General features: G+C 42.7%; 1 protein-coding gene across 3 annotated transcripts in view; it reads left to right on the forward strand.

The window, feature by feature from the left end:
- lpcat1 (lysophosphatidylcholine acyltransferase 1) overlaps positions 1–13,552 on the forward strand; it is a 78,317-nt gene extending 64,765 nt beyond the window's left edge. For all 3 annotated transcript variants that reach the window (XM_064983339.1, XM_064983340.1, XM_064983341.1), the window contains 9 exons: positions 3,701–3,759; positions 4,627–4,661; positions 4,894–4,948; positions 5,098–5,180; positions 5,501–5,626; positions 10,835–10,985; positions 11,093–11,191; positions 11,362–11,503; positions 11,801–13,552. In XM_064983339.1, the coding sequence (XP_064839411.1) occupies positions 3,701–3,759; positions 4,627–4,661; positions 4,894–4,948; positions 5,098–5,180; positions 5,501–5,626; positions 10,835–10,985; positions 11,093–11,191; positions 11,362–11,503; positions 11,801–11,979 (929 nt within the window). In that variant the 3' untranslated portion in view covers positions 11,980–13,552. The remainder of the gene's footprint in view (positions 1–3,700; positions 3,760–4,626; positions 4,662–4,893; positions 4,949–5,097; positions 5,181–5,500; positions 5,627–10,834; positions 10,986–11,092; positions 11,192–11,361; positions 11,504–11,800) is intronic.
- Positions 13,553–13,975: the final 423 nt, after the last annotated feature.

A 13,975-nucleotide genomic window follows, 5' to 3' on the forward strand; every position in this document is an offset into this window, starting at 1 on the left:
GGAGCCGAGAACAGACTGTGACTTGGGTGGCTGGAGTCTTTGACAATTTTTAGGGCCTTCCTCTGACACCGCCTGGTGTAGGGGTCATGGATGGCTGGGAGCTCGACCCCCCCAGTGGTGTACTGGGTCGTACGCACTAGTGGCTTGCGGTCAGAAGCCAAGCAGTTGCCAAACAAGGCTGTGACGCAGCCAGTCAAGATGCTTTCAATGGTGCAGTTGTAGAACTTTTTTTTAGGATCTGTGGGCCCATGCCAAATCTTTTCAGTCTCCTGACGGGGAAGAGGCGTTGTCGTGCCCTCTTCACGACTGTGTTAGTGATGTGGACACCAAGGAACTTGAAGCTCTCAACCATCTCCACTACAGCCTGTCGACGTGAATGGTGGCGTGATTGGCCCTCTGTTTCCTGTAGTCCACGATCAGCTCCTTTGTCTTGCTGACGATGAGGTAGTTGTCCTGGCACCACACTGCCAGGTCTCTGAATTCCTCCCTGTAGGCTGTCTCGCCGTCGGTGATCAGGCCTACCGCCGTTGTCGTCAGCGATGATGGTGCTGGAGTCGTGTGCCGCTACGTAGTCGTGAGTGAACAGGAAGTACAGGAGGGGGCTAAGCACGCACCCCTGAGGGGCCCCGTGTTGAAGGTCAGCGTGGAAGATGTGTTGTTGCCTACTCTCACCACCTGGGGGTGGATCGTCAACGTCCAGTATCCAATTGCAGACGGAGGTGTTTATTCCCAGGGCCCGTAGCTTAGTGATGCATTTAGAGGGCACTATGGTGTTGAACGCTGAGCTGCAGTCAATGAACAGTATTCTCATGTAAGTGTTCCTTTTGTCCAGGTGGGAAAGGGCAGTGTGGAGTGCTATTGCGTCATCTATGGATCTGTTGAGGCGGTATGTGAATTGTCTGTGTAGTTTTGTCCCTCTTAGTTGTTGGTGTCTCTGACCAATGCGTCTTTTCTTGTTTAGTCCTCTGACTGGCTCTCTTCTTCCCTCTCTCATCTCTTCCTCTCCGCTGTACTAAAATGGTTCTCTAACAAGTCATTCTCACACAGACCTTCATATGTCTCCTTCATATCTCTCTCTCTCTCACTGTAATTTATTTATACAATTGAAGTCGGAAGTTTACATGCACCTTAGCCAAATACATTTAAACCCAGTTATTCACAATTCCTGACATTTAATCCTAGTAAAAGTTCCCTGTCTAAGGTCAGTTAGGATCACCACTTTTATTTTAAGAATGTGATATGTCAGAATAATAGTAGAGAGAATTATTTCTTTCAGCTTTTATTTCTTTCATCACATTCCCAGTGGATCAGAAGTTTACATACAACCAATTAGTATTTGGTAGTATTGCCTTTAAATGGTTTAACTTGGGTCAAATGTTTCGGGTAGCCTTCCACAAGCTTCCCACAATAAGTTGGGTAAATTTTGGCCCATTCCTCCTGACAGAGCTGGTGTAACTGAGTCATGTTTGTAGGCCTCCTTGCTCGCACACACTTTTTCAGTTCTGCCCACAAATCTTCTATAGGATTGAGGTCAGGGCTTTGGGATGGCCACTCCAATACCATGACTTTGTTGTCCTTAAGCCATTTTGCCACAACTTTGGAAGTATGCTTGGGGTCATTCTGCATTTGGAAGACTCATTAGCGACCAAGCTTTAACTTCCTGACTGATGTCTTGAGATGTTGCTTCAATATATCCACATAATTTTCCTACTTCATGATGCCATCTATTTTGTGAAGTGCACCAGTCCCTCCTGCAGCAAAGCACCCCCAAAACATGATGCTGCCACCCCCGTGCTTCATGGTTGGGGTGGTGTTCCTCGGCTTGCAAGCATCCCCCTTTTTCCTCCAAACATAACGATGGTCATTATGGCCAAACTGTTCTATTTTTGTTTCGTCAGACCAGAGGACATTTCTCCAAAAAGTATTTGTCCCCATGTGCAGTTGCAAACCGTATTCTGACTTTTTTTTATGGTGGTTTTGGAGCAGGGCTTCTTCCTTGCTGAGCGGCCTTTCAGGTTATGTCGATATAGGACTCGTTTTACTGTGGATATAGAGACTTTTATACCTGTTTCCCCCAGCATCTTCACAAGGTCCTTTGCTGTTTTGCTGGGATTGATTTGCACTTTTCGCAGCAAAGTACGTTAATCTCTAGGAGACAGAAGGCGTCTCCTTCCTGAGCGGTATGACGGCTGCATGGTCACATGGTGTTTATACTTGCAAACTATTGTTTGTTCAGATGAACGTGGTATGTTCACGCATTTGGAAATTGCTCCCAAGGATCAACCAGACTTGTTGAGGTCTACAATTTATTTTCCTGATGTCTTTTGATTTTCCCATGCTGTCAAGCAAAGAGGCATTGAGTTTGAAGGTAGGCCTTGAAATACATCCACAGCTACACCTCCAATTGACTCAAATGATGTCAATTAGCCTGTCAGAAGCTTTTAAATCCATGACATCATTTTCTAGAATTTTCCAAGCTGTTTAAGGCGCAGTCAACTTAGTGTATGTAAACTTCTGACCCACTGGAATTGTGATACAGTGAAATAATCTGTCTGTAAACAATTGTTGGAAAGATTACTTGTGACATGCACAAAGTAGATGTCCTAACCGACTTGTCAAAAAGAAATTTGTGGAGTGGTTGGAAAACGAGTTTTAATGACTCCAACCTTCCAACTTCAACTGTATCATCCAGATTCTCTACTCCTACAGTATCCTAGTGGTAATTGTTCCATTGCAGCCAGAGGTCAGGGTAGTCTTCAGCAGTCTCATGACCAGGCTGTACTACTGTATTCATTATCACAGGCTGGTGATGTTGTGTGTCCCTGGGGTGAGGGTTGTCAGAACCTCAGTCATCGTACACACACAGAAAGACAGTCATCTACCCAGTATGAATTCGGCTTGGGCAGTATCCAGATTGTCATACCTTCATGTTTGTTTGAACACAAGGGGCACTATTTTCCAACCCCACTGAGCTGTTATGCAAGGGTTAGCAATGCTATCAAGTACATGTAAAATCCCATTGTGAATGCAAGCTAAATGCTAACTAGCGTATTGCAAACATTTTATACAGTCTCTGACAAACTATTTGCAGGACAGACATCCCAGCTCATAAGGTCATGCAAGTAACTCAGAAATGCTACTCCGTTTGCTGCACGCATAAAACAAGTATTAGACAGCAAGGCTCTTGATCCAGGAAGGGATTATCTGATGTTACCAAGAGAAGCTTAATTTTGCATGAAGTTAACCACTTAGCTAGATAACTAGCTAGCTCCTAAATTAGCTAACCAAATGCACAACTGAAAATCATTTAGTTAACTTAACAGTTATGAGGTCGAGCTGGCAAACATTCACCTGGCACGTGACTCAAGTCTCTCGTTGTTGTTTGCTTGTAAGCTTCATTATCAAAATAATTATGTGACCAGTGAAAAGAAGAGTACGATCTGCTACATTCCCTTAACGTATTACACAAGTTGACTGCAGGTATTGACTTAAAGTAGCAACAAATATTAAAATGTATTAAAAAAATATATTTTAAAAATAATAATTTTCCGGTGTTGACGGTATTAAGAAAACATCCTGTGGCTATTTGCAAATACACCGTTATAGGTTATACTGCCAAAGCCAAGTATGAATATGCTTCTTTAAAAACACTACAGACACAGTCACTCAGTAACCCTAGTCTTTCTTTCTCTCACCTCAGGGGCCTTCATTCCAGCAGTTCCAGTTCAACCAGTAGTCCTGCGTTACCCCAACAAAATGGTAAACATACAACTAAGCTCTGCTTTCTTTCTTTCTTTCTTTCCTCCCTCCTCTCCTCCAAACCATCCCTCTCTCCCTCCCTCCGTTGACGGTTTCTCTCTTCTCACGGTGTGAGTCGGTCTGTGTCCGTGCAGAGTGGCTTCATGCTCGTGTGGAGTGATAGTTAATCTCTCTCGCTGTCTTTGTGCTCTCTCCCTCCCTCAGGTTTCATGTCCTTCTCTCCACTGCCCCTTCACACCCTCATTAATTATAAACCTGTGACTACCTGCTCTAACTTGAACTAGAAAGCCATGTGCAGTAGAGAGACTCCCCGGCTGCATCTCAATAGTCTAGTGGCTTCCTTTCCTCGTCTCCTTTCCTGCATCTAAAATAGTCTACAGTGGCTTGCTCTCCTCATCTCCTCCTTTCCTTTTCCTGCAATAGCACAAAATAACTGAAAGTAAAAGCAAGTCTCAGGTAGACGATCCTCCATGTTGCTTTCAGCTGTCCAGTGTTTTCAGACCAGTGCAGACAAAGGAGAGGGGAGAGAAAGCCCCTGTAGGCCTCAGTCCTGCTGTGTGTAACCAATGAACACACTGGGATTTTGTGTCCGAGTGTTTCGAACGGATCCAATGCTTTTATAGGGAGTTATCGGTTGTTGGATGAATGACAACGGAGATGATTGTCTGACACAAAAATCACGAATGGTCCATCTTTTGACAAATGCAACTCTTCCGAAAATAGGTGACTTAAGTTGACCTTTTGAAAAAACGGACAATCATGTCTGATTTGATCCCTGTTCATGTATCTCAGTAAGCAGAGGAGATGCAGCCTCTGTAGGTCCCAGTCCTGCGGCGTGTAACCCATTTCTTCTTCCTCTTCTGACAGGATACCATCACATGGACATGGCAAGGCCCTGGAGCGTGAGTATCTCTTCCTCGTTTTTAAAATGGAATTTTGCTCTGTCTGTCTTTTCTCTCTCTCCTCTCTATTACTCTTCTCCCTCGATCGCCCTCTTTCTGTTTTTTTTGTGGAGAGGTCTGGCAATATGGTTTAGATTAGAGGATGCCCCCCCACACACACACATCAGTCTTTCCCTCTAACTCCTTTTCCCTTTCTGGATGGACTGATTACTCTCTCACTCCCTCTACTCAGGTTTGAGACACTGTGGCTGACACTGTGCCAGTTTCACAACCCCATAGAGATTGAGGTAAGGGTTATTTTTTGAGGTAAGGGGTTATTTGACTGCAGCGTATTAGACAGTGGGGCATCTTCCTGCTTACAGACATTGACAAAAGAATGTGAAGAAATAAAGAAACGGAAGATGGACGGGTGATATCACTTTTTATCTCCCTCCAGTACCTACCGCTCTACACTCCTTCAGAGGAAGAGAAGAACAACCCTGCTCTGTTCGCCAACAATGTCAGACACATCATGGCCAAGTTAGTACTGTGTCTGTGGCCTTATATTAAGCTTTTACATTGAGTTTGCATCTGTCTATCTGTGTTTCTTGTGCTTCTCGAAATGCCCGCCACATACAGTGAGGAAAAAAAGTATTTGATCCCCTGCTGATTTTGTACGTTTGCCCACTGACAAAGAAATGATCAGTCTATAATTTTAATGGTAGGTTTATTTGAACAGTGAGAGACAGAATAACCACAAAAAAATCCAGAAAAACACATGTCAAAAATGTTATAAATTGTATACAGTATATCTGACATGTCAGGGGCGGGTCCTGACCGCTCTCTCTGTGCTCTGATAGGGCCCTGGAGCTGCCCATCACAGACCTGTCATTTGATGACTGCCAGCTGAGCCAAGCAAAGGGCCCGTTGCGTGTCCCTACCAACAGCAGCCTACTGCAGTTCAATAGACTCGCTCGAAGGCTCGGGTGAGTTGACTTTACTATTGGTCTTTCAGCATTATTACATGTCCTTAACAGTTTAAGAACACTGACTTGTTTTGTTGTTTATAACAAAAGATTGACGTTGAATAATATAAGAGTATTTAAAAAATTCTATAAATGTTTATTCTAATCTCTTACAATCTATTTTCGTTTAAGTGTCTGAATGCGTAGGTAGGGTATGAGCGATCTCCTGTACCTCATTGTCATACTGGGAAATAATACTGGGTTTACTGGGAAATACTAAGACTAATACTAGTGGTTTACTGGTCAAACTTAGAAATACCACTGGGCTTACTGAAATACTACTGGGCTTACTGATAATACTGGGAAATACTACTGGGCTTACTGATAATACTGGGAAGTACTACTGGGCTTACTGATAATACTGGGAAATATTACTGGGCTTACTGATAATACTGGGAAATACTACTGGGCTTACTGATAATACTGGGAAGTACTACTGGGCTTACTGATAATACTGGGAAATATTACTGGGCTTACTGATAATACTGGGAAATACTACTGGGCTTACTGATAATACTGGGAAATACTACTGGGCTTACTGATAATACTGGGAAATACTACTGGGCTTACTGATAATACTGAGAAATACTACTGGGCTTACTGATAATACTGGGAAGTACTACTGGGCTTACTGATAATACTGGGAAATATTACTGGGCTTACTGATAATACTGAGAAATACTACTGGGCTTACTGAAATACCACTGGGCTTACTGAAATACTACTGGGAAATACTACTGGGCTTACTGATAATACTGGGAAGTACTACTGGGCTTACTGATAATACTGAGAAATATTACTGGGCTTACTGATAATACTGGGAAATACTACTGGGCTTACTGATAATACTGAGAAATATTACTGGGCTTACTGATAATACTGGGAAGTACTACTGGGCTTACTGATAATACTGAGAAATATTACTGGGCTTACTGATAATACTGGGAAATACTACTGGTCTTACTGATAATACTGAGAAATATTACTGAAATACTACTGGGCTTACTGATAATACTGAGAAATACTACTGGGCTTACTGATAATACTGAGAAATACTACTGGGCTTACTGATAATACTGAGAAATGTTACTGAAATACTACTGGGCTTACTGATAATACTGAGAAATGTTACTGGGCTTACTGATAATACTGAGAAATATTACTGAAATACTACTGGGCTTGCTGATAATACTGGGAAATACTACTGGGCTTACTGATAATACTGGGAAATACTACTGGGCTTACTGATAATACTGAGAAATATTACTGAAATACTACTGGGCTTGCTGATAATACTGGGGAATAGAAATGTTACTGGGCTTACTGATAATACTGAGAAATGTTACTGAAATACCACTGGGCTTACTGATAATACTGGGGAATACTACTGGGCTTACTGATAATACTGAGAAATGTTACTGGGCTTACTGATAATACTGAGAAATATTACTGAAATACTACTGGGCTTGCTGATAATACTGAGAACTATTACTGAAATACTACTGGGCTTGCTGATAATACTGGGGAATAGAAATGTTACTGGGCTTACTGATAATACTGAGAAATGTTACTGAAATACCACTGGGCTTACTGATAATACTGGGGAATACTACTGGGCTTACTGATAATACTGAGAAATGTTACTGGGCTTACTGATAATACTGAGAAATACTACTGGGCTTACTGATAATACTGAGAAATACTACTGGGCTTACTGATAATACTGAGAAATGTTACTGGGCTTACTGATAATACTGAGAAATACTACTGGGCTTACTGATAATACTGAGAAATGTTACTGAAATACTACTGGGCTTACTGATAATTACATTTACATTTAAGTCATTTAGCAGACGCTCTTATCCAGAGCGACTTACAAATTGGTGAATTCACCTTCTGACATCAGTGGAACAGCCACTTTACAATAGTGCATCTAAATCATTTAAGGGGGGGGGGTGAGAAGGATTACTTTATCCTATCCTAGGTATTCCTTGAAGAGGTGGGGTTTCAGGTGTCTCCGGAAGGTGGTGATTGACTCCGCTGTCTTGGCGTCGTGAGGGAGTTTGTTCCACCATTGGGGGGCCAGAGCCGCGAACAGTTTTGACTGGGCTGAGCGGGAACTGTGCTTCCTCAGTGGTAGGGAGGCGAGCAGGCCAGAGGTGGATGAACGCAGTGCCCTTGTTTGGGTGTAGGGCCTGATCAGAGCCTGGAGGTACTGCGGTGCCGTTCCCCTCACAGCTCCGTAGGCAAGCACCATAATACTGGGAAATGTTACTGAAATACTACTGGGCTTACTGATAATACTGGAAAATAGCACTAAGGAAACAGGCAGGTCTGTGTCAAATGAATACAGTGCATTTGGAAAGTATTCGGACCCCTTGACTTTTTCCACATTTTTGTTACATCCTTATTCTAAAATGGAATAAAAAAATCTACACACAATATCCCATAATGACAAAGTGAAAAACAGTTTATAGAAATGTTTGCAAATGTATTACATAAGTATTCAAACCCTTTGCTATGAGACTTGAAATTGAGCTCATGTGCATCCTGTTTCCATTAGCATCCTTGAGATGTTTCTACAACTTGATTGGAGTCCACCTGCGATAAATTCAATTGATTGAACATGATTTGGAAAGGCACACACCTGTCTATATAAGGTCCCACAGTTGACAGTGCATGTCTGAGCAACAACCAAGCCATGAGGTCGAAGGAATTGTCCATAGAGCTCTGAGACAGGATTGTGTCGAGGCACAGATCTGGGGAAGGGTACCAAAAAATGTCTGCAGCATTGAAGGTCCCCAAGAACACATCAGTCTTAAATGGAAGAAGTTTGGAACCACCAAGACTCTTCCAAGAGTTGGCCGCCCAGCCAAACCTGAGCATTCAGGGGAGAAGGGCCTTGGTCATGGAGGTGACTAAGAACCCAACGGTCACTCTTGAAAGAGCTCTCGAGTTCCTCTGTGGAGATGGGAGAAACTTCCAGAAGGACAATCCTCTCTGCAATACTCCACCAATCAGGCCTTTATGGTAGAGTGGCCAAATGGAAGGTACATGACAGCCTGCTTGGAGTTTGACAAGACTCTATGAGAAACAAGATTCTCTGGTCTGATGAAACCAATATAGAACTATTTTGCCGAAATGCTCAGTGTCACGTCCGGAGGAAACCTGGCACCATACCTACAGTTAAGCATGGTGGTGGCAACCTCATGCTGTGGGGTTGTTTTTCAGTGGCAGGGACTGGGAGACTAGACAGGATCAAGGGAAAGATGAATGGAGCAAAGTACAGAGAGATCCTTGATGAAAACCTGCTCCAGTGCGCTCAGGACCTCAGATTGGGGCGAAGGTTCACCTTCAAACAGGACAACGACCCTAAGCACACAGACAAGGCAGGAGTGGCTTCAGGACAAGTCTCTGAATGTCCTTGAGTGGCCCAACCAGAGCCCGGACTTGGACCTGATCAAACATCTCTGGAGAGACCTGAAACAACTGTGTTTCAAACCTGAAAATAGCTGTGCAGCGACGCTCCCCATCCAACCTGACAGAGCTTGAGTGGATCTGCAGTGAAGACTGGGAGAAACTCCCCAAATACAAGTGTGCCAAGCTCCTAGCGTCATACCCAAGAAGACTCGAGGCTGTAATCGCTGCCAAAGGTGCTTAAACAAAGTACTGAGTAAAGGGTCTGAATACTTTTGTAAATGTGATATTTCAGTTTTGTATAAATTCGCAAAAATGTCTCAACCTGTTTTTGCTTTGTCATTATGCTGTGTTGTGTGTAGATTGAGAAGGAAAAAAGATTTAATACATTTTAGAATAAGTCTGTAACATAATGTGGAAAAAGTCAAGGGGTCTGAATACTTTTTGAATGCACTGTATGTTGAATACTTTAAGATACTAGATCATACAGTATTTCAAAGTATTTGAGATGTACTTGATTTAGCCATTAAACCAGTAGTTTTCAATCTAATTTTCAGCGGGACCCTTTTATGAATTTTTCTGCCAAATATTTTACAACCTTAAAATCTGTCACTTTAGATTTTCACATCAACAAGTAACCTTCGTTCAATTTTAGTCTCTCCTATCAAGACTAAGAGAAATGCATTCACTCAATATAATTGTATTTTTCTAATTGTCTTTCTCAATAACGTTTGTGTATTGTCCTATAAAATAATCTGTACTCTTGACCTGACGGCAGTTCAGTGTCGTAACTGACTTCAGTGGGCAAATGCTCACCTTCGATGGCCACTGGCACGCTGGAGAAGTGTGCTCATCGCGGTTGAATCCCGGTTCCAACTGTACCTGGCAGATGGCAGACAGCATGTATGGTGTCGCGTGGGCGAGCGGTTTGCTGATGTCAACGTTTTGAAAAGAGTGGCCCATGGTGGGGTTATGGTATGGGCAGGCATGAGCAACGAACACAATTGCATTTTATCGATGGCAATTTGAATGCACAGAGATACCATGATGAGAACCTGAGGCCAATTGTCGTGCCAGTCATCTGCCGCTATCACCTCATGTTTGAGTGATAATTCACGGCCCCATGTTGCAAGCATTTGTACACAATTCCTGGAAGCTGAAAAAGTCCAAGTTCTTCCATGGCCTGCAAACTCACCAGACATGTCACCCATTGAGCATGTTTGGGATGTTCTGAATCGACTTTTACAACTGTGTGTTCCAGTTCCCCGCCAATATCCAGCAACTTCGCACAGCCATTGAAGAGGAGTGGGACAACATTCCTCAGGCCACAATCAACAGCCTGATCATCTCTATGTGAAGGAGATGTCGTGCTGCATGAGGCAAATGGTGGTCACACCAGATACTGACTGGTTTTCTGATCCATGCCTCTATCTGTATTCCCAGTCGTGAAATCCATAGATTAAGGCCTAATTATTTTATTTCAATTGACTGACTTCCTTAAATTAACTGTAACTCAGTAAAGTCTTTGCAATTGTTCCATGTTGTTTATATTTTTGTTCAGTGTGTGTGTGTGTGTGTGTGTGTGTGTGTTTGTGTGTGTGTTTGTGTGTGTGTGTAGTGTTATTTTTCCCCCCCCACACTGCAATTCCCCTGTTGTGACCTCAACTTTAAATACCACTTCATTAGCTTCTAGCCACACCCCTGGACAGTAGTGGGAAATGTAGTTCTTAACCAAGTGTTCTCTATGTGCAGGTTGAGAACAGGGACTACAGATACAGTCTTGCAGCAGGCTAGCAGAGCCAGGAACATTTGGGGATGCAGACTGGGATTGGAGGACTTTGCTCAGTACCTCGACCTACCTGTGACGGACATGCTCACAGAGTTACACAGCCTTTTTAACCAGGTAGGTATCTAATACACACCACACACAACTCACATACCAGTAGTATCACACTACTTTTATTCATGCAATCAAAATTAGTAGAAATAAACATCTTTCTCTTTCTGTAGCATGAAGATGGCCAAATAGATGTCAGGGAGTATGTGATAGCCCTATCTGTGGTGTGTCAACCCTCTAAAGCCATGGACACCCTCAGGCTCGCCTTTGGAGTGAGTGAAAGACAATGAAACATTATAACAGTTCCTATGAAACACTATAAGAGCCCTATGACTGCTATTACTAGATACTATAATAGCCCCATGCCTGTTACAATAAAGCGTTATAAAATAACTGTCTGCTCTAAAGCATTATAACTGTCCTATGTCCTGACCCCGTTCAGATGTACGAGGCGAAGGAGGACAGGGCGATCGTGGAAAAAGAGCTGGCGTCCATTTTGAGAACGGCGTTGGGAGTAGCAGAGGTCGACGTTGCAGAGTTGTTCTCAGCAATCGACACACTTGACGCAGGGAAGATCACACATGGTGATATCACACACTAACACCCTTGCCTTTCTTGCACTAACACTTGCACTTGTCTTTCATCACCAGCACTGTCTTTGCTGATAGTTGCTTATTTAAAGAAAAGGTTTTACCAGCTATGATTGTGATATGTGGTTGTGTCACCTAACTACTATAAGCTGAATGCACTGTAAGTCACACTCGGCGTTAAGGGTGTCTGCTAAATGACTAAAATGTAATGAAATCCAACTAACGGAATCACGGTCAACCCTGCCATTACAATCTTTCTCTCTGTTTGTCCCTCTCTATATCCATCTGCAGATGACTTCTGTCGGTTTGTGGTGCAGCACCCAGACTTTGCTCAGGAGTACCTTCTCTCCTCCAGGGAAACCCCCTCTACCCCCCCCACCGACCCGCTGACCAACGGGTTCAGTGTGGACCATTACAACACAGAGGAGCCGACCTGCAGCCTCCCTGGACAGAAGAAGAAAGAAGACTGAGAGACACTCAAATGGATCCATCTACTGCCTATGACAGAGAGAAAGGAGGGAGGAGGGATAGGAGGAGGACTGGACCTCTACCAAACAAATCTATATTCTACAGTTACAGGCCCCAACAACAGAGAAGATATAGTATGTCCTACCAGGGAGAAGGAGCGAGGGATAGTTTATTTCTGGATAAGGAGGGGTGGATCGAGAGGGAAATAAGAAACTGTCAGGCGGATAGAGGAGATTGAGACTGAAAGGGAGAGATGGTGGCGGAGAAGGGTTGGGTATGTTGGAGAGTAGAGGAGGATGAGGTAGGGATGGAGAGATGGATAGAGATAGTTGGTTAGTGAGAGGATATGAGGGAGGGTGGAGCCGATCCGTTCCTCCGGACACCATCTCACACCAATACTCCATCTTTGTTTTGTCTGCTAGTGTTTTCAAGGACTTCATGCTTTCTAACTTTCCAACATGAGTTACAGAAACTGGATACCTGAAGTTTTTAGAAAAACTTTGGCTATTTATTGTAAAGAGGGTTTTACTTTTTTCTTATGTATAGGTATTTATTTGTCTTTCATTTTTATCAAACTATCTATGTCTGTTATTATGACTACTGTGCACTCTCCAGTAAGATTATTTTATTTTTAAGATTAGTTTTATCGGGTGATTAAGCATCAAACTGAGCTCAGCTTAATCACTGCCTTTCATAACGAGATTGACTGACTGAGATTAATTGGATCGAGCTGAAACGGGATAACATCCAGACTCAAACTATTCTTCAACTAAGCATCTCCCTGCCTCGTAGACCATAGCAACTCACAAGACATTAAACTGTTAAAATGGATGAATATGGGACCAAACTTCAACTTCTTTTTAAATCAGGGGCCTCTTGTGCGTTCGCATTGAGCTCCTTATTGCCTTTTAAACCATAAAAAACATGTTATTTGAATGTTGTCTGAGCTTAAGTGAAGCATCTAACAGCATAAGTATCTTTCTTTTCATAAGCATAAAGACTGGGGTCTTCAGATGAACATGTGTTTGTTGTTTTCTCTTTTCTTATTGGATGAACAGAGAACCCGAGTTGGGATCCATCTCAAATGGCACCCTATTCTCTATATAATGCACATTTGTCTCTGGTCAAAAGCAGTGCACTATATAGGGAATAGGGTGCATTTCGGACATAGCCTCAGTTAAAATATTCAGTTAAGATGTTTCCCTCATTTTTTGTTTTGTTACCTCTCATATCACTCTGGAAGTAAGTTGCCCTTAGGCAAAGATCTAAGATCAGCTCACCTTGCTGAAATTCTAACATGAACCATTTAAGCATCGGCAATCATGAAACTGATCTGGGATCAGTTCTGACCTTTATGATAAGCGATCAATCTATTGCCTTTTTGTACTGGTTTTGTTTTGAATTCTCTGCAGTTTGGCTTTGAAGCGACACCTTTTGTATGTTGTACATTTGTGGTAGATAAATCTTTGAATGTTTTGAGTATTCATTTAGTAAGAAAGTGGATTGGAAATTATGAATACCTATGCAGTGCTCCATGCCTTCAATGTTGAGAATTAAATCATGACATTTCCACAACTGCAGTGTTATTTTATTTCCACTAGTAGGAGCTCTACTCCTGAAATAGATATTCGGCTGATTTCTGATTTGATGGTGGCTATTCTACGCCTATGGCAATTAGCCCATCTCCTCGCCAACTGCCTTATCTGCACCAATAAGAGAACACATGAAAAGTGAAAGCATTGTCTGTGGGATTTGTGCTCAACGGTCTAGTTCTGAACGTTCTGTCATGAAGGTAATAGGTTAACATTGCGCCCATGACCACAAACCATCTTGGCGTCAGCTAAAAATAGACCGGTTTTAAACTCAAACTGTGACGAGGAAAGAGAGCGGGAGGAATTAAAGGGAACACCACTCAATCTAATTCCCAAGGCCCAGAGAGTGAGCGCGTTAAGAGGGAGCGTGTACATTCAAGTACATTAGATACACTGATGTTAAAAT

The sequence above is a fragment of the Oncorhynchus masou genome, chromosome 13 (assembly GCF_036934945.1).
Source record: "Oncorhynchus masou masou isolate Uvic2021 chromosome 13, UVic_Omas_1.1, whole genome shotgun sequence".
Lineage (NCBI taxonomy): Eukaryota > Metazoa > Chordata > Actinopteri > Salmoniformes > Salmonidae > Oncorhynchus > Oncorhynchus masou.